We start from the raw sequence: 21364 nt of genomic DNA on the forward strand, positions 1-21364 counted from the left end.
GAGCCAAGTATTCAGCATCTTGCGAAACTCAAGAAGTGAGGAGGAGGCTCTGATATGTTGTGGCTTGTGGATGTGGGTGGAGCCAATAAAGGAAGTGGGTGGAGTCAGCAGAGGAAGTGGGCGGAGCCGGGGGAACTGGGGATGGCCTCCTAAAAATAAATCTGAGCACCTGCACTTAATATTTGACAAATTAAGCACTGCAACACATCCACATTAGCCACACTTAATGGTAGGTCACGCCCCCAAAGCAAGCCATACAGAAATAAACACAGTGAACTTCACGGTGAGGGCCTGGGATAGAATCCGACAACACCTGAAGCATCTGACACTGTACTCCCCAGTTAACTACCCACTACCCATTTGTACAACTCAATGAAGAGGGCACTGCGTAGACTCCAAGAGTGGAGGGTACACAAGACGGGCGACATTTTCTAAAACAGTGAATTCCTTGACCGACTGGGTGGGGAGGGTGGGGGCCTGTTCAGTGCTGGATACATTTGCGTACCTGAAGTTCTGTGCTCTGTGTAGAACTAATTAACGTAGGGAGTACACAAAGCAGGTGATATTTTTCAAAACAGTGGATTCCTTGACCGCCTGGCGAGGGGACCCGTTCAGTGCTGAATATATTTGTGTACCTGAGTCTCCGAGCTCTGTCTAGAACTAAATACCCTTCCTTTCCACAGGAGACCCAGGCTGGCAAGGCACCTGGACTACTAATCGCCAATTTATCTACAAGACACTTGGTCACAACACTCTACTTTACAATACAAAGAGAGGCCCCGGTTGCCCAGCCGTAGTCCAGGATGCAATGGGAGGCTGACCTAGGGGCGCTGCTCATTAATAAAGATGGACTTATATTAGTGAGCAACCAGGAGGGCTGCTCCCTAATGGTAGGCTGTGCATTATCCACTTTAAATATTTGCATTAACTAGAATACACCACCCTGAGCGTCACCAGGTGTGAAGGAGAATTGGGCTCCTCCTGTCGTGCATGCAGAGCTCCAGCTGTGAACCTCATGCACCTGAGTCTGTACTGTGCACGTGTTATGGTGTACTGGGATTAAGTGTTTAGATGGATTTCGTATATGATTGGCGAGCCTTACAATCATCCCCAAAATAGCCTTATTGGGATGCGCCATGGAATTAAGGAAGGACTTGTGGTGCTTTGTCTCTCTTGCTTTACTTTTGGCAAAGCATTAAGTAACCTACATCTGGGGCAGGGAAAACAGTTCCTACAGCAAAAAAATGGCTCAAAGATATGGTGTACTGCAATGCCCAATTGGAATGTTATTATCCCTATGTGCTAGTGGCCAGCAAGCCCAGAGATATTTTGGGCCTACAGGACTTACAAGAGGCCTGTGTCTTTTTACAATGTTCATTGATGTACAGCTCCACTTCACAGTCCTGAATCACCTTCAGGTGCAAAAGAGCACATTCCTCACACAACCTGCAGTCGTGTACTGAGATCAGCCAGCAACATCTGCTTCTGACAGTCATAGTATGGTTAGAACCCTGCAGTCTTTGGTGGGGACATCATTCCCTTGCACATTTGAATAGTTTTGAAAGAAAACATTAAAACCGCTGTAAGTGAGCAGAGCTCCGGATCTGACACCAGTACACAGGGGTCACGCTTATATGCGGCTCTATTCTGTCACTCCTGGAGTGGAACAAAGCTTAGCGGCATGCAGGGGCACTGATAAGAATATCTGCAGATCCATTCAAGCACCTGGGGATATTCTAAAGGTAAGGAATCTGGGTTTAGAAGTATCCATCAGAATTTAGTTTTACTCTGCATTGATTATACATGTGAATAGACACGGCACCATTCTGTTGAAATGATGTACTAACTCAAAATCTAGCACCAGGCCTTACCTCTGGAAAACAACAGTATCTTTTCTCAAGGTTTTTACAGCTATTTTATCCACAGTCATATAAAAGCAAAGTAGAGACTAAGCTAAGACATGAGCCATTCCAAATCACTGTTCCCCATTCTTATTTTAAACACCAGACCATGACGTCCAAAACATGTAACAAAAAACATACTTTCTATTTTTTTTTCTTCCGTTGAACAAATTTACCTTCCGTGGACTGCGATGGCAGCTACTCCTGTCCTCTCTATTCGTCTAACAAGGGCAAGAGTTTCATCAACCTGGAAGAAAAAGAGTTCTGGTGATGTGCCGTGGATAACAGAATGAGGCCGGGCTTCCTCAAACTGCAATGAGCAAGACCTGCTAGTATAGCAGAAGACAGCATGGGGTGGTCGGAGAAAGTTCAGGGATAAAGAAAAGGCACATTCTTGAAACTGCCTTGAAGGGTAAGTGACTGTACATAAAGAGTATACAAAGCGGAAAGGGTTAGGAAAGGTAGTGTAGAAGTAGCAATGGGAAGGACAACACCATGAGGCCAACTGTGCAGTAGATTTTCAAGTTATGCAATGTAATGGTCTTAGTGGTCTTTACCCATCTTCTCATTCTATCTTTATACAATGTTATGACTTCTCAAAAAGGACTTACCTGTAGGTCAAATAATAGGAAGGAATAGTAGTTCTCTGAATGGCATTTTAAAGGATTTAGTTGTGCTAAAGGAAATTATGCTCTATCTCTGGTTTTGTACAATACATACCTTGCAAATCGAATTATGCTATGGACTTTGATGCAAAGAAATGTCCTCCCAACACTACTAACCATGATGTATGTGCTTGGTGTGTAGTCGTTTTTGCAAGAAATACCAGGAAAGACTAATATTTAGCTCTGCTTTGTTTCATGTTGCTCTAGGCATCCATACTATTACACTCTGAAATGAAATAACGTGCCAGATGTACAAAGCTATTTTGAGGTCACAAACGTTCAGATTCACAGAAACGGGCCATTTGAGACAGCAAAAAAGCATTTTTAATTTACAAAGCCCTATTTGTGATTCGTAAACCAATTAACGAATCGCAAATTGGTATTGTGATTAGGTATTAGGAAGATGTATGTTGAGGGCGTCCCTTCCTAATATCGAATCGCAGTGGTATGTGTGAATGTTTTGCGACCGAAAAGCAGTTGAAAAACATTCACATTTTACCACTTACTTCAAGTAGCTGGTAACCCATGCGCAAATTGGAAGGGGTCCCTAAGAGACCCTTCCCCTTTCACAATGCATGTAAAAACATACTTAAGAGCAGGCAGTGGTCCCACGAACCACTACCTACTCTTAAAAAATGTAAAGAAAACTTTTCATTTTTCTTTTTGAAACGCATCCCATTTTCCTTTAAGGAAAACGGGCTGCATTGCTTTGCTTTGCATTCCTTTATTGAAAAGCAATCACAGACATGGTAGTCTGCAGGCCACCATCCCTGTGGTTTTTGCGATTCCCAATGGGTCACAAATCGAGACCTACCTCATGAACATTAATGAGGTAGGTCTATTTGTGACCCCACTGGGAATTGTAAAACGTGTTAAACACACATTTGTACATTGCTGTTTGCAATTAGCAAATTGCAAAACTTCACTATTTGGTAATCGCAAACATTTACCTACGTACATCTGGTCCTAAATGTTTACTTACCTTTAGGAGTTGTTTTGCACTTTGAAGCATTTTCTAAATTCACATGCTTTGCATTTATCTGCCATCTAGTGGTTGCGTCTGGAATTGTCTCCTGTAGTCTCACTTGCCTCTCTCTCTCTCTTTTGTTGCATAGGCGTCGTCAACCATTTGGGGTTATGCTTCTCCTTGTGTGATGTCAGTGGTGGGCCTCGGAAGTCCTTCGACGTAGGTACCATCTTCACATCCTTTTTTCTTCTTTTCTTTTTTGTAACTTGAGATGTTAGTTTCCTTTATCCCTGGTTATTTCTTTCTCTGTATCTTCTTTGCAAATACACCTCTACTGATGGATGAGGGTGGGTCGCATGTGAATCCAGAAACGTCTTCAAGCTGCAAAACTACTCCTACAGATAAGTAACCTTTTCGTTTAGCAATGTGAATCTCTTCTGGATTCACATGCTGTGGATTGATTGACTTTTTATGTAGAGAAGGAACTAGAAAAATGTCATTTAAACCCCATGTGAATGTTGAGAGTATATATTTAGATTCATCATTTATAACTCACTGACATCAACAAGTTCTGGGTCTTCATTTTTGTGTTGTTTGATTTAGGTCTTGCAACTTGTATATACTGATTTATGTATTTGTGTTGTTTGTATTAGAAAAGATAACATTGCCAATAACTGAAAAACATAACTGCGACAAAATGTTTTGAAATAAGAGCGAGATAAAATACTCGAACACACTAGATTAATGTGTATGTTCTTTTCTTTTAAAATGATTTTAAATTAATGGCCATGCGGGGTTCTGTGTAGATTTTGCACTGTGATCTTGATCCCTCCCCATCTGGTATGCTTTATTGAATCATACCCTGTAAAGTTGTATGTGCATTGATTATATAGCAGAATTTTGTCCTGTGGCTTGGCTGGGTCCTTTGGAATGTGTTTACAAATAAATGTTTTAGCATTCTTTGTCCCACGTCTGCCACTTTGTTGACTTGGATGGCCACATAATAATGCTTTGGGAAAGTGTCTATTGATGACCATGTGGCTGCTGCACATACATATATACCACCCAGTGCCACGCTTACCAGGTAGGCAAGTGTTGCGCCCTCCTTCCTTGATCAATGTGCCTGTGGTCTTTCTTAGAGTGTTGCTCCTGTTGTCTTGTGACAGTACTGTATTGTCTGTACCATCGATCTTGCGAAAGTTCCTTTGGTGATGGGAAAGCCTTTCCTTTGGTGTGCAGGACTTCTCCTTTCCTGATGGGTTTTGTCCTTTCCAGATAGTATATTATTGCTCTTCGTAAATCCAGCGTGTGAAGGGTCTTCTCTGCCTGTGTCTTGGGATGCTGGAAAAATGCCAGTAAGTGGATGGCCTGATTAACATGGAATTTAGTTACCACATTTGGTATGAACCTTGGGTTGTTCTCATCACCACTGCGTCCTTATGTTTACATAGATACGGTTCTTGTGTGGTGAGCCCTTGGATGTAGCTAACCCTTCTTAGTGAAGTGATAGCAATTAAAAAAAGCTGTGTTTAGAGATAGGTCCTTGAGTTATGCATTTTGCAATGGTTCAAAAGGTGCTGTGATTAGTGGAGCAAGCATCACATTCAGGTTTCAGGGTGGCAGGGGCATGCTTCTTGGGGGGACATATTTTTTTCGCTCCCTCTAGAAATCGCTTTATCATTAGTGTGGTGAAGAGATTTCTCCCTAGTACCCCTCTTGTGTATGCTACAATGGCTGCTAGGTGGCCCTTCAGTGACGTGTAGGAGAGGAGCTTATCCAGCAAGTGGGTCAGGTATCCGATCACAGTGGAATTGTGTGTCCAATCCCTGTGGTCTCCTTACTCGTTGCACCAGTGTAAAAATCTCTTCCACTTTTTGCTGTAACATCTTCTTGTTGTCCGTCGCCTTGCTTCTTTCAAACTTTTCACTACTCTCTTCGGTAGGTTAAGGTGATCAAACTCTACGTCCTCAGGTGCCACACTGTCAAATTAAGGGTATCTGGTTTGGGTGCCAAACTTCACCTTCCTGTATTGTCAACAGATTCGGATGCGTTGGGAGTCATATGAATTGTCCATGAGATATCTCTCTTAGATTTAGGAACATGTTCGTCAAGCCCATTGTGGGGCTATCAGGATTAAGGTGAAGTGTTCTTGTCTGCACTTGTGCATTACCTACAGCATCATTTGGATTGAGGGACAGAAAAGCATAGGCAAAGCTCCATGACCATTTTATCAACAGGGAATTCCTAAGCCCTTTCGGATAGTAACACCTAGATGTGAAGCTTTGCATTTCGCATTCTTGTGAGTTGCAGAGAGGTCTACCTGTGGTATTCCCCACCTCTGGAAGATTGTCACCAGTATGTTTTGCTTTAGTTCCCCTCATGTGTGGTGTTTGCTTGTCTGATACGCCTATCTGCTTAAGTTTTTAGTTCTCCAGGTAGGAGTATCGCTGTCCAACGATATCCTGTGTTCTACAGACCATCTCCATATCTCTTAGGCTAGTTTTTATAGTGGGAGTGACTTTGTTACCCCCGCTTGTCCAAGTAGAACATTGTTGGTGTATTGGCCATTTGAATTAGTACTGTCCTTCCTTCCCATTAGATGTTTCTGGAAAACTTTCAGAACAAGAAAGATAGAAAGACAGTCTTCAGCTACAACACATTAATGTATTGTATGGCTTCTTTGGGATCCCATCGACCCCTGATATTGAGTTTGTACATGTGAGCTCCCCTGTGTGCGATATGTCCATTGTGATGGTCACTGAGAGAGTTGTTGACTTGAAAGATTTTCCCACCGTGATGTTCTGTACGTTCCACTATTGCTTTACCTTCTGAACTTGTCTTTAATAGCCACTAGATTGTCTCAATTCCCTTCTGTCTGTGACCGCTGTTGTTGTAGACATTCTTGTATTGGTCTCATGTGTAACCTTGCGTCTGGTACTAGTGGAATGCAGGAAGCCATCATGCCACCTCTTGCTCACTGGTAAGGCTCTTGTGATATATGAATTTAAGACTGCTACTAGATAGGTCTTCTTCCTATCTAGTTTTGGCAATGATTTTTTGTAGTTGATGGAGAATCCTTGTTTTGAATTGTCCTTATAACCTTGTTGATGTTGTCCTTGCATTGGTTGAATGTACCTGCTTTTATAAGGCCAGTCCTCCGGGCATGGGTAGACGTGCATTCCCATTCATCTGAGGTACTTTCCCAGCATTGCTAGGTATCTTGTAAATAGCCATGGTGCCGATTTTATCACAAATTGGTAGTGTTTTTGTCCACTAAGAACCGTAGGAATTTTTGGTGTGGCTTATTTATTGCTATGTGGAGGTAAGAGTCCCTGAGGTCTATGGTGCCATTTAGTTCCCTTTCCCTATAAGGGGAATGCCTTCTTGAAGGGATGTCATCTTGAATATTGACTGGCTCAGTGTTCTTAGAGCAAATATTGGACTTAGTGTCTTGTCTGGTTTTCGTACTAGGAAATAATTTGAGTAAACTCTTTTCAGTCTACTCCTTGGTGATAGTAGTTCTATAACTTGTTTGCTTAACAGGTCTTCTACTTCATGTCATAGGTGATGTTGTTCCTTTCTTTTGATTATCTTCTTTTTCTGTGGTATTGTGGGATGTGGGTTTGTTAACTCTATGTAATAACCATGTCACATAATACTTAGTACCCATTTGTCAGAGGTGATCTTTATCCATTCGTCTAGAATCCTCTTATTTTTCCCCCTACTGGCGACTTGTGTAAGAGGGTACTCTGTGCACAGTCACTTGTTTGCTTGGGTTCTCCCTGGGAGGTCCCTCATCTTCCACTTCTACGCCTGCAAAAGGGCTGTCTTGTACTTGCACTCTATTGCCATTAAGGTGTTGTTGCTGCATTGTTGGAGGAAGGCGGTATGTGTGCATGGCTCCTCTTGTGGAAGCTCTTTTTCTTTAGCCATACCTCCTCTGAATGGTCTCTTGTAGTGTATGGCTTCCATGGCCTTGGCAGCTTTGTTATCTTTATTCATATACTGCAGAGCTTCGTCAACTGTCTCTCCAAAAAGCTGTCCTCCGTGAGTAGCATGTTTATTATTGCTGACTGGACCGCTTGCTTAAACCCGGAGATCCTTAGCCAAGTGTGTCTGCTCAGGGTGGTAGTAAAGCATAGCTGCCTACTGGCTGCATTTGCTGCATTCAATGCCTATTGGAGGCTTGTTTTCGAAATTAACTTTTCTTTCTGCAGCACATTATTCGCCCTTTGTTGAACTCTTCTGGTGAGTGTTGCATGAGTTCTTCGATCTCATCCCATTGTTGGTGGGTATACCTTTTAAGCAGGGTTCAAATTGGCTTTATGCTACAAAGTTGATGCAGGCATCTCCATCTTTCTTCCTACCATGTCTACCCTGTTGCTTTCCAGGAGGAGGGTCTGTCAAAGTTGCAATATTAGCTCTCTTACGTGCTGTATTCACAATGAGGCAGTCAGCAGGCATGTTTTCTCTAATGTAGGGTGAATCCTTTGTGACGAAATGTGGTACTTCTTTCCCACCCTTGGGGTTGTAGCCTTCATTGCAGCAGGCTCCTTGAAAGGCTATCTGCCCTGGTAGAGAACACTGAGTAACATTGGGAGAAATTGGTTCCTCTTCTTATCCGGCAGCAGTGCCTCTAGAAGGAAGCACGCTTCTATCTGTTCATCTTCTAGTTCCACCCCATATGTAGGTGCAACTCTCAATACCTGCATTGTATGCAGTGATTTCTTCTGGTGGTGAAAGTCCAGATGGGTAAGAATCTACCCCTTCATCTGGAGAGTCAGCGTAGATGTACTGCCATTCATCTTTATATTATCACATCTGTGAGCACTCCTGCTCTTGTGGCTGTGGTTCTTCTTCAAATTCGAAGATGCCATCTGCCATCTCCTTCTGTGGCTCAGGGGAGTTTCAAGTTCCTCTGATTCTCCTATCTTTTTGGCTGTGGTTCTTGGACCCGTGTTGCTCTTTCAGCCTGATCTTGCCCTCTGGCATCGAGGTTTTTGAAGTTGCTGCCGTTTTTGGTGTTTAGAGTTCAAAACCTCTGGTTTGATCATCAATCAACCCTGAGGATTTACGTTCTGTTTGATATCATCTCTCAGCATCTTTTTGTGCCCTTTTCCCGATGGTATCTGGACTAGGTTTTCGAGCCCCTGTTCCTCTCCTTGGGCCTTCTCTATGTCCTCAAGTGTACATTCCTCATTGCTCGGCAATCCTAGGTCTTTTAAAGACTCCTATTTTCCTTGTGGTGAAGCCGTGGGGTAGTGTGCCCACCTCTGATTTTGTTTTGCTCGGATGGTCTTTGGCAAGAGCTTTGAGCAAACCGCACAGCCCTCTGAGCTGTGGTCCTTAGGGAGGTGGAGGTTGCACACACCTGATGGCACTTTGATTAAAACCTCCAGGGGGCATGCTCCATGTCACTTTTTCATTCTCTGACCACGTGTTTTCATTGTGAGTGTGTCGTCCCACCTCCGGCTGTTTTCTGTGATTTTTCGGGCTCTCTCAACAGTCGCAATCCCTCTTTCCTCAATGGTAACTTTCGATGAAAAATCAACTTCCTCAATGCAGTTTCTTCTTCCTCCAGTTTCTAAAGCGCATGTCTAACATCACACAAAAAAGGGCAAAAGCCCAAATGGTCAATGACGCACAAGCAATAAATAAATAAATAAAAAGAGAGAAGAGATATAACAAGGAGACAATTTTGGACCCAACCACTAAATGGCGGAATAATGGCTGTCATTTGAGTCCAGAAATGTCCATGCTACAAAAACATACACTTCTCCACCACTGTCACTCTCTTCTCCTTCTCGTCCTATGTACACAGCTCTTACTGCTGAGACACTACAGGGTAGGGTTGCTACATAAAAACCCCAAAACAAGCATACACTAGAGGGACAGACAGGCATCACAGATGTAAGAGAGTAGGTCAGTGCCAAGCTGGCTACTGAGGTCTTAAATGCCTAACATACGTTTAAAAAAAGAAGATCCTTCAACTATTGACCTATGAATGTCAATGCACCAAGTGACTTCCCAATTTCATCACAGCTGGGATCTTAGCAGTTGACAGGGCATGGGGTGGTGCGGGGTGCAAACAGCATGATGTTAGTCGCCAGTGGATGGAGTAAAGATAGTCTTAAGAATCCTCTGCCTTTCTGACTCATCAAACATTGCATCTTTGGGTCCCACTTCCTAGACAAGGGATTGTTTAAGTAGATCCGTTCTCAGGAGTGTTCTTAAGAGTAGGTCGTTTTCATGTGTTCTCCGAGATGTCCCAAGAGTATTTCAGAGTTTAGAACCCTGTACTCCCAAGGACCAGCTCCAATAATGCGGCCATTTGAACTTGCAGTTGGCTCAGGAGTTAGCTCAGCAGAGGTCCTTGGGTAGTATTTGGTAATGTGCCAGGTTCTACAGTTATTATGTACCATTACTCTAAAATGCCTTGCGCATACTAAAGAGGATATTGAATAGGACAACGGATTCCCCCTGGAGCGAAGGAAGTGCTTAGAAGTAAAGTTTCATAGGGTCATGTTTTTTCAATTTGGCTACTATTTTGGCCCCCTGATTGGTAAGTATTGCAGACTGCGAATATGCTTTCTGATACTGTAGTCCAAATTTGCATTGGCAGGGATATGATCAACTGATTTCAGTAGTTCGTTTACAGGAATGGGAGGGCCTTGTTTGCCACTTATAGCTGGATATTAGGTCCTTTGTAAACTGCACCTTTATGGAGGAGTAGTAGTTTAAATTCAAAGCTATGATTATACTTCTCTTCCCAATTTCCACATTGGACATGGGGATTAGAATGCCAGGGACACAGGTGCCCCCACAAGAGAAAAGTGCCACCATAACTATATCAAAAACTTCACCCTCCCTGGGACTTTGCAAATTGCTCATGGGAGAAAAATCTAAGCATGATTGATCAGCCCATTTAACGAGGCGAATTATTAGAGGTAATCTAGATTAACAACTAAAATCATCAGCACCCCTGGAGCATTCAAGATTAAAGTTACTTATCAGACTTGCTGACTCTCTCACCACTGGATGGCCTATTATTTGGATGCTCCAGGGAATGTAGCAGAACGTAAGAGCTTAGTTCATGTGAAGTTGGCTGCACAATGATGAACCTGGAGGCAAATAATGTAATGTTTCCTAGAATTATTCTTGCACACAGAAAAGCGTTTCAGGTAACCACAGTTGTTTCTGCCTACTAAAAAGGCATAGGCAGGAATTAAAGATAGTTTTCTTTTCCCTGAGAATCCTTTACTAGGACCACTGAAACCCCAGGTACTCTTCATGGGCTCTGATGCAGTGATTGCAGGACTACAGTTAAACACTGACCTTATCAATGATAGAGGCACAATCATGAATATAAAATTACTGTTGATGAGGATCTGCAGATTTAACACTCTTCCATTGATCTATTAACTACTTCAGCTTTAATCCATCAGTATCAGTCAAATAGTCCACCAGAGTCTCCAAGATAGTCGCTTGCCATTCTAATTTAGTTGGCTGGCAATACAGGGTATCGACAGCTGCAAACGGCATACATAACACAAACAGAATAGGATTGGGTAAGCAGAGGGAATGTGTCTACTGCAGAATGCAGTATGCTGCAGACTGGACCCGAAGAGCCAAAGACAGACTCTTTAATGGATTTAATCAGATGAGAGAAGCTAGCCTATTTTACTGTGAGAGTCCGAGCTGATAAAGTCTTTCTGTTGGTTTGCATATTATGATATAAGTATTATTGTGGGCCATAACTGTTATATATGCAAGCACATAACAATAGAATGGTACGGTGAACCATAGGGTAGCCTTCTAAACTTCCGTGCATATTGAAAGCAGTTTGCCGGTTGAGTTATTTCAAATTTGTGGGTTGTAAAATGAGGCTTGCGCTTGAAGGTGCAACTGTTTTCTTGACCTTGCTGCAGGCGTGTGGGTGGTGCAGTTATCTAGGAAATAGCCATGTCAACATTCTTCACAAGTGTTCGTACTTCTGGGTGCTTCTAATGTTGGCAGGTAGTGTGTTCCAGAGCTTGGCGCTTGTACAGAGAAAGCAGTGCCTCTTACTGATGATCAGTGGTGCAAGCCTGAAGTGCAATGTTCTGTTTGGTTTGTATTGCTTAAATTTAACTTGTAGGTTGTAGTGGTGCGTTTCCTTTGGAAGCTCTGTGGACAATGCAGAGCGCGTTAAACATTCCCCTTCAAGCTATAGGTAGCCATTGGAGCAAATTCAGGTCTTGAGTCATGTGTTCTCTTGGGTGAAGGAGGAGAAGAAGCCATGCAGCATCATTTTGGATGAGTTGCATTTTGGGTACAATGAATGTGGGTTATAGGAAAGTGCCCTTTTCAACATGGTCACCCCCATCTTTTTTGCCTGGTATTTGATGTGATTTGGACTGGAAGTGTACTGGGTTCCTGCTAACCAGGTCCCCAATGCCAGATCACTTTCCCAAAAACTTTGCAATTGTACCCGGATCAGCAATACCTTTTAGCACTCTTTAAGTCCCTACTAAGGGGGTACCCCTGGTACCTACGGCAAGGAGGTTAAAAAGGGACCTTAAGGGCTGTAGCACAAATTGTGCCACCCTAAGGGACCCCTAATCAAACACATACAGACTGCCACTGCAGGCTGCATGTCTTGGTGTTGGCAAAAGTGAAAACACGACATGGCACACATCCCTGGGTGCCATGCCCACAAGCACTGCATGCAGTATAGGTAAGTCGCCCCTACAGCAGGCCTTTCAGCCCTAAGGCAGGGTGCAAAATAATACATGTGAGGAAATATCTGCATGAGCAGTTATGCCCCTGCGCTGATCAGCTCTATTACTGCCAGCAAAGGTGAACAGGGAAGCCATTTTAAATACATGTGTTGGACACTGGTGAAAAAAAGTTCCCCAGTTACAGGATGGCCTCACTGGAAATAGGGAGGTTTGGTACCAAACATCTCATATTAATAAACCCACACTGATGCCAGTGTTGGATTTGTTAATACATGCATACAGAGGGCACCTTAGAGGTGCCCCCTGAAAACCTATCAGCTACTGGTGTGCTGACTGACTGACTGGTTTTCGCCAACCTGACACCAGAGACAAGTTTGTCACCCTCAAGGTTGAGGGCCTTTGCTCCCAGTTGGTCAGAAATCCAGCCTGCTTGGGCAAAGGGTGTCCCCACCCTCTCTTACAGGATGACCTGCAGATTAGCATTTCAAGGTAGGGGAGCTTCAAAGAGACCACCGCCTTTGGTATGCAAATCTGGCTTCTCTCACAGGAGAAGAAGCCGACCCCTTTTGTCCAGGTGCCAAAAGGACAGGCAGGAAAATTTGCTAGCCAGATAGACGTGCCCACCCTCAGGTCAGTACCATCCCTAAGGTGGGCAACCTGAAGTGGAGGCGACTTTTCCGAATTAGACATCTTGGTGATGGCAAATGTAAGATCTCTGGGACAGGGTTATGCCCACTTTCCTCAGGAAGTGGTCATATAGACTCAAGAACTCCCATGGAGTAGCGGAGCTGCTCCCCTGCATCCTGCAGGCACCCCCAAGAAGGACCAGGAGGACTCCGGAACCGCCAAAACCTGCCACCGCCGAGCACCACTGCACCCAAGCCTCTCAGCCCCCGTGTTGAAGTAGATCAACGGTGTCAGCGTGGTCCCCAAGCCCTCAAGAGACCAAGACTCAAGTCCACTTTGGGTACACCGTTCATGAACTCCCCAATGTCGCCTGAAGCCTCTGTTTGCAGGCCCCTCAAACGCGAGTGCTCCTGGATGAAGAAACCCGACATCCCAAAGACCTTCTTTACCCAGCTGCTCCGGCCCTAGGAGATAAAGACCACCAGTGTCCTCACGTCCCCTAGCATCGCAAGACTGGAACCCTCCTGTCGGTTCAACCCTACTGGCCTTCCAGTAAAAACCTGCAGCCTCTTTTCACAAAGGCTGATCCTCATTGACTAACACTGGGCAACCGATGCTTTATTGTACCACTGCACCCGGCCGCCCTAGTGGTGCTGGAAGCGAGCTGCTGGTGCTGCCTTGGACTTTGCCTGATACTCCCCTTAAGTCCCAGAGATTGGTCTTGTAAGTCACTGTACTGTACCTGAATGCTGTATTTGTTTTTCCTCCTATAGGATAAAATTGCAGCTTCTGAAAAATGCAGTCAACTTTTTCTAATCCAAAGCATTTCTCTTGCAAAACGTACTTACCTGATCATATTGATTCCGGTGCCTACACCTATATAAAGGTACGTGTTATTTTTTATAAATTGGTGTGGATCTCCTAATTACGTTGTGTGCATCATTTATTGACTATTATGTGTATTTGCAGATGTCTAGCACTACTTTCTGATAAGCCTAAGGCTGCTCGACCACACTACTCCCTAGAAGAGCACCTTGGGATTGCTAGAGCATGCCCCTGACCACTCATAAGTGAACCCTTGGACTCTTTGCCCGATATACCTCATCTTGGTATAGCATATTAAGAGCCTGCTTTCTACATTGGTAGTGCAGCGGTGGGATGCAAGACTTGACATCTGCTGTACCACTTAGTTAATAAGTGATTCCACGAAGGAACCCAAAATTGTCATTAGTTAAAAACATTTTTTGTCAGATTTCTATTTTTTTCCTAACTTGTTATAAACCTAGTGGTTAGGGCCTTGTGTTAAGTCCCATGGTGAAACTGTTTAGAATTTAAAAAGTATACTAGTAGCTAGGCCCAAAAGATTATTTTACAATTTGTTGTCGCCTTCTAAAAAAAAAAAGTCCCAGCTTTAGTAAAAATGTCTTCTACAGGGGATCTGGTTCAGGAGCTCGACCTGACCCCTTATCTGCGGGATTTAATGCAGCAGCTAATGACCTGCTTTAAAACTTGTAAAACCAAAACAGGCTCAACTCCTGCAAAGGTACAGGAGCTCTTGGCAGAGTATGAGAAAGACCATCCAGAGGAGAGCACTGTTCACCCCGAGGGTCAGGATGGAGACAGTGGGCAGGAGGAGGGCTTAGAGCTTGTCCTCCAAGAAAGATAAGACCTCCCAGAGGAGGATCTTGCTCTCGAGAGACTAGCCAATAGGGCTGCTTTAGAAGCCACAAACCTGGCTATAGAGAAAGAAAGCTCTGGTGGCAGCAAAATCATAAATAGGAAAAAAGAAGAAGCTTTTGACCCCAAGATCCCCAAAGGGATTTCCCCCAAATATACAGAGGGTGATGACATCACCAAATGGGTTACAGCCTTCGAGAGGGCTTGTAAATTGAGGCAACTCATCCAAAAGTATTGGGGCTCTCTTCTCTGGGAGGTGTTCACAGGAAAGTTAGGGATAGGCTCCTGACACTGAGGAATACAGGATCAGGTTCAGGGAGACTCGAAAAACTCAGAGTCAGACCTAGGTAGATTTTGTAGACTTTTCAGTCAAAATACTCGGTGGCTGCTTAAAAGGTAACAATGTGCACAACTACTATGGGCTTTATAATCTTATTATGAGATAGCATCTGTTGAGTAATTGTGTTCCAGAGAAATTACATCAGTACCTGGTAGACCTAGATCCACTTTCTCCTCAAGAGTTGGGGGAAAAGGCAGACTACTGGATCAGGACAAGGGTAACCAAGACAGTGGTAGTGGATCATGCCACCAGATACCCTGAATATTTCAAGGAACAAGGGAAACCCAATGGTACTAAGGAACCAATGTTATAAGTATTTCCAAAGGAACAAAAGGTCCCTTACGTGCAGAATACCAAAGAACAGTGAAACATTATGTGCAGAATACCAAAGAACAGTGAAATATAGAAATGCAATGAAGTCTATGCCTGATATCTAAATGAAAAAACTCATTAGCATTTATTAAATCAAAGTAAAAGCCATTATAGTGAGAGAACAAACAAAAGAGAAGTTATAGAAACTTCAAAGCACAGGCATTTTTCATGTGACAACAAATAAAAACAATGGTCAGGTCACAAGTTCTAAATACCTATGCTCACATGTACAAATAAACAGTTACAGCAGTTTGAGTCAAGGTACTGTAGTCGACAAAGTTTTGATCCCTTAACTAGATGTAGAGATCATCATCAGGACATACAGAGTTATGCCTGAAACACAATGCCTGCTAGGGAGGGAGCGAAAAATACAAGGAAGATAGGGAGGAAAAAAACCGAAAAGAAGGACAATAAAGGGAAAGAGAGAAGACAAAACTGCTTTAGATACCATGATTATTAATAGAGGCGGATGATCATCCGTCCAACCAAGAAGACCATGCACTTTGTGTCATGGTACAGCCATGCTTGTAGCCAGATTCTCTAGACCTTGACATTGTGAGACTAATGGAGACATGTGCAAATGTGCAGGAGACGTAACATCATACTAGTGAGTGTATGAATTAGTGAACGAGTAGAATAGGTAAAACAACAAGGTATGGCAACCAATTGTCAACTGACCGCAACAGCAGCACTGTGTGGCCTAGTATTGGTAAGTATCAGCCAGGGCCTCCTTATAGAGGAAATATTGCAAGCCAAGAAGGGCTGGTAGAACATCACTGAAACCAGCCTAAGGAATATGAGCTGGGGGTGAGGAGAAGCAATACCAAACTAGTAGGGAATAATACTCTATGTCGATATTTAACAAATGTTGCCACATATGCTCTACATATATATTTTAAGTATCATTCTACAAATTCTAATGACTTGCATGCATATTATGTATTTATATTGCCTTCCACAATCCCTTACATATCCTGTCACTTTTATCACTTGTGTAAAATATATCTAAATATCTGTCACCCACTGGGTTGTGTAAACGTTACAAAAAAATAAAAAATAAATAAAAAATAAATAAAATCCAGTACACATTATACAAGCATTTCAATTAAGAATAATTTATCCCAAACAATCTATTAAGTGAGGAATACTCAAATTGGTGACTAAAAAGTCAGGAAGTATGTTCTCACTTAAATAGTGCTCAATTGGCTGAACCTCTCCCAGCAATAAAATGGAGACACAAACAATACTGGAAATTAACAAGGGCCTGCACAAGCACAAAAGGGATTCTTTACAGGGAAAATAATTAGGGCAACCTATCATAATAAGCAATTCTGGAGAGAAATGGTGAGAAACTCTGCCTTTGTTATGAATGTTTAGGCCAATACACAATGTTTGTGAAACTTTTATACTATACACTTATAACATGTGAAAAGCATACAATCTATCACAACACTATTAATGCAAATGATGGCAGTTATGTAAAATATGGGGCTCATAGGAGCTGGGGAACGGAACCGTTCAAATCAGTGGTTTGCACTGGTTCGCCACTAAACTAACTGCACATAACCCAGAATGACCAAGGGAGAAGACACAAACAAAGACAAAGAAAGATCAATTACACCTCCTATCATGGAACATAGCGGGGACTAAACAATTGCTAGAGGACTGCATACCGCCACAAGATTGGGAAGAATACAATATAATAGTGCTTCAAGAGACTTAGGCCTTGGATAATCTGCCGTTGGAAGGCTATACTCATTATTTCATAGAAGCAAAAAAACCAACAAAAAAACCAGAGCGCTATGGCCACCCTATAGGAGGAATGGCAGTCTATATGTCTACATCACTCAACATTAAATCTGAACAGCTCATATCTCCAGACCCTGGCCTGCAATTAATCAAACTCTCGCAAAGGAGGAACCCGGGATTCAAAACAGTGCTATTGATCAATACATACATGCACCCAAACTCAAACAAACAAAAAAAGCATTACATTTGTTACTAAGAACAATGGTGACAGAGGTAAGAAACCCGCAACCTCTCTGGGATAGAATTCTAACAGGCGAACTCAATGTCAATCTGATTCACACACCGGATGAAGACGACAAACTAACATCACATAAAACATACTGGGAAGTGCTATCGCAAATCCAGTTGCTGCCATACCGTCAAGATCACACAGGTCGGAAACTTGTGACAATGCTATAGTACCTAGAAATGCGAGTCCTTAACGGGAAAACGACGGAGGACCCCCCAAATTCACATTCCACGGAGCAAGTGCACTATCAAAACTAGACTGCACAATCATCTCTCTACCGCTGATGCCATACCTAGTTTAGTTCTTAATTAACTTCTCGATGCAGTGATCACAGCCAACAACATATACATTTCGGTGTACATGCTGGATGGCATTCAAACAATCCAGCACTGGATGGTACAACAAACACAACAAACTTAAAAAGCCTGAGGTGGACAAATGCATCTCTGCAAGTGTCGAATCACACTATAATGAACCAAGTAACGACCAGTTGTACAAACATCAATCTCATAAGTTCCTGTACGAACTTTACATCCAATCTGACATCATTAATGGAAGACATTCAAAAACAGGGAAGGAAAAAGATGTCCCTTCACACAAACTGAAAACATAAAAACGAGAACTTTGGAAAGCGGCCAAGAAAAACAAAGCAACAGAAACAGACCAACAAGAATGTCAAAAAGTACGTCAGCTGAGAAAGGAGTTAAAAAACTACTATGGGAAGAAAAAAGGACTATGTGTAAGGCAAACTAGACCAAACTAGTATTTAACACAAAGCAAACTAACACAAGTACTTTTTGTGCCCAAGTAAACAACCTGAGTAGGCCAATCAAAATTCTGGACAACTCAAACGAACAAGAGGAGGACTGGGCAGACTTACTGGCTAAAAATGAAAGCTTACACAGTCAATGGAACAACAACTTAATAATACAAACAACATAGGAACAACGAAAATTGCAACAGCAGGCCCACCCAAAGAAAAAGACCCAGATCAAACATTCTCAATTGATGACACCATAGATACACTAAAGAGAGGAAAGAGCAACGGGGCACCGGGACCGAACGGCATCCTCCAAGCAACTTTCAAAGGAGAAACGAAATTCTGGGGGACATATCTCTCAAAGCTATTTAAAGGAGTAGAACTTCTAGGCAGCATCCCACCTGGCTGGCAAGGTTCCATAATAAACACAATTTACAAGGGGGACCGAACAAATCCAGCAAACTACAACTACTCGATGTTGAAGCAAAATATTTTGCATTGATGATTCTGGCAGACTTGAGTGAGTGGTCGGAGAAGCACAACTTGATCCCACCCAACCAAACCGGATTCAAGAAAGGAACAGGATCCACGATGAACATATTAGCAGTATCACTGATCTCCGACAGATGTAAAAGTGAAAGGAACAGATAACACGTCTGCTTTAAAGATCCTAAGGCAGCCTTTGACTGCGAGGACCGACATGGGTTGTGGAGTGCTGGCTTCCCACCTATTCAATCTGTTCACGAGTTACTTAACACAAAGGTTGGATCGGACCAACACTCACCCTCCCTGTCTAGGGTCTTTATCTCTGTCGTACCTCTCAAATGCTGATGATGTGATAATAATGAGCCTAACACAGGTCGACATTCAGATGGAGCTAAAAGAAACGCAGGACTTTGTAACAATTAATAAACTGGAAATCAATTTAAGCAAGTCAAAATCCATGCTGATCCAAAACAGATCGAGCTGTAACCTTAAGATCTGGTTGAATGGAAAGATGCTGGGGGACGTTTCAAGCTACACATACCTAGGAGTCTACCTAGATAACAGATTGAACCAACAAGCTCAGAGGAATTACATGGAAAAAGGGCTGGTGCGTTAACATTCGCCTTCAGCATTGTAGCAAAAAAATTGGAATGCCCATCTCGACTAGCAGTGATGGCAGCAAGGCTCTTGCCAACACTATCCTGTGGAAATGTGTAATATTTGACGTTAGCATAAGCCACAGCCATTTCAGCTGTGGTGTCCATTTCGTTTCCTTCGTAATTCTGCCGTCCCCTGCTGCTCGTCTTTTTTCCTGCCTGTGCTATTTTAGTTGACTTCCTGACTCAGCTAAAAGCAATGTGCATGCTGAGAGTTTGTAGCAACTAGTACATCTGTTGACTGTCAATCATTTGTTGCTGCCATAAGCATTTCTGCTCCCCCTCCCACTTTGCTGACCATGTAGTTTTTATCTGCCCTTGTTTGTTGATAACTATTCCTAAAACTGTTCTTCCTATTTCTGTTCACGTGCTTACACTGCAGAAAAACTGTATAAAAGCCCTGTGTTCTGTGACTTCAGTGTACTACCTCCTCCACCACTTGAGAGTGCTGTGTGGACGTGGTCCCACTTATGAGTGATTAATAAACTTGTTGTTTATTCCTACTTCAGTGCTGATCTCTACTTCGTTGTTTTTTGAACCCGTGGACAAAAGGGTGACCCTGCACCAGTGTACCCCTAAAAAGGTATATTTCCACAATCCTACGGTAGTATCACTCAACATGGGAAAGACTTCACACTTTTAACCAAATTGCTAGTTACCATCTATAAATGAACATTCAAGTTGCCAAAAAGAGCATCACCAGCACAAGTGCGGCTGGAATTTGGATTAATCAACGAATCATTATGAAGGAAAAACTCAACCATAAAAAGCTGGTACAAAATAAAACTTAATCAAGAACACTCACAAATCAGTGAAGCACTTTAGAAAGAAGTTAAAAAAGATAAAAAATACTCATTCAACAAAAATATATACACAAAGCCCTCCAACCTACCAAGACAGCAGACTTGTGGAACAAAAACCTGTCTTTCTCAGCATTCAGAACAATTACCAAAAAAATGGTACGACTTCAATCGCTGGTAGAAGACAAAAATACATTCAGCAGGTGAACACATGCAGGGATGGTAATCAATAACCATGACTCGTTAAAACAAGCACCTTACCTAAGCCTCACATTCTCTGCTTTTTTAAAGAAACAACTAATGACACTTCGGTTTGGTGAGCTACAGACATTAGCAGATCTACCTAGTAGGAAATACAATGGTCCGACAACATGTAGATTTTGTGCACAAACAAAAGAGGACTTTATTCAACTGATTTGCAACTGTGCATATTTTTATACAGCACGAGCCACCTTATTGCGGCCGGACTTCAAAAAGAGAAATATCAGGACATGCAGGACCAACATCACCCAGTCACAACTAGCCTTAAAAAATACTCCTATAGAATCGACATTATAAACTAAACTTTTGCACAGTACTGAATAGTATTTTGAAACTTTTATAATTGCATAATAAGTATATTGTGGAGGTTATATGTACCTATGGTTTTATTTTGTAAACTTGAATGTTTACATGTAACATTGTTACGGTTTTAATTTACCAAACAAAGTTTTCTATTCTATTCAGTGGTTGGTAATCTTTTAACTTCTAAGGACCTCCACTTAATCATTACTGGAATCCGGGGAACCCCACTGAATCATTATTTGAATCCAGTGACCCGCAGTGAGTCACTATTGGAACCTGGGGACCCCGGCATATGCAATTTTGATGATTTGAACTGCTAAACAAAACACAAAAGTATGAAAAATACGCCTATGCTGAAATATTTTATTTGATTCACAAACATTTATAACATACAAAATGTTAATTTTAATGGGAAGATTGGAGCTTTTCCACATTCAATTGTCCATACTATATTCTGTTTGATGCACTTGCACAGCCCCCTGCATAATTTTTAGTTCCCAATATACAATTCCTTCACATTTACAAAACGTTTTAACATTTTTAATATTGCTTCTTTATTTCGATACGCTTTATTACTATGTTAATATTATTTATTTTATAATCAGTCCGTGGACCCCCTGTGTAGGCTGGTTAAGAACCACTGGTCTAAATTAGTTACTTTGTCACAGGGGTGTTCTCTTTATCAGAAATGGCAAGCACTAGGTTCTGGAGAAGTAGGGCCTCTGAAGTTGTTTTTGTATAGCTTCAGTAATGGGGATAGTAGCTGGAAATTTTGCTGGAACAAACCAAGG

At 42.4% G+C, this 21364-nt stretch overlaps 1 protein-coding gene across 2 annotated transcripts in view; it reads right to left on the reverse strand.

The window, feature by feature from the left end:
* The window catches only part of DUS2 (dihydrouridine synthase 2), a 571780-nt gene that overhangs the window by 208709 nt on the left and 341707 nt on the right, over positions 1–21364 (reverse strand). For both annotated transcript variants that reach the window (XM_085639553.1, XM_085639554.1), the window contains exon 9: positions 2078–2148. In XM_085639553.1, coding sequence (XP_085495679.1) covers positions 2078–2148 — 71 coding nt within the window. The remainder of the gene's footprint in view (positions 1–2077; positions 2149–21364) is intronic.

This window comes from Triturus cristatus, chromosome 12 (genome assembly GCF_964204655.1).
Source record: "Triturus cristatus chromosome 12, aTriCri1.1, whole genome shotgun sequence".
Taxonomy (NCBI): domain Eukaryota; kingdom Metazoa; phylum Chordata; class Amphibia; order Caudata; family Salamandridae; genus Triturus; species Triturus cristatus.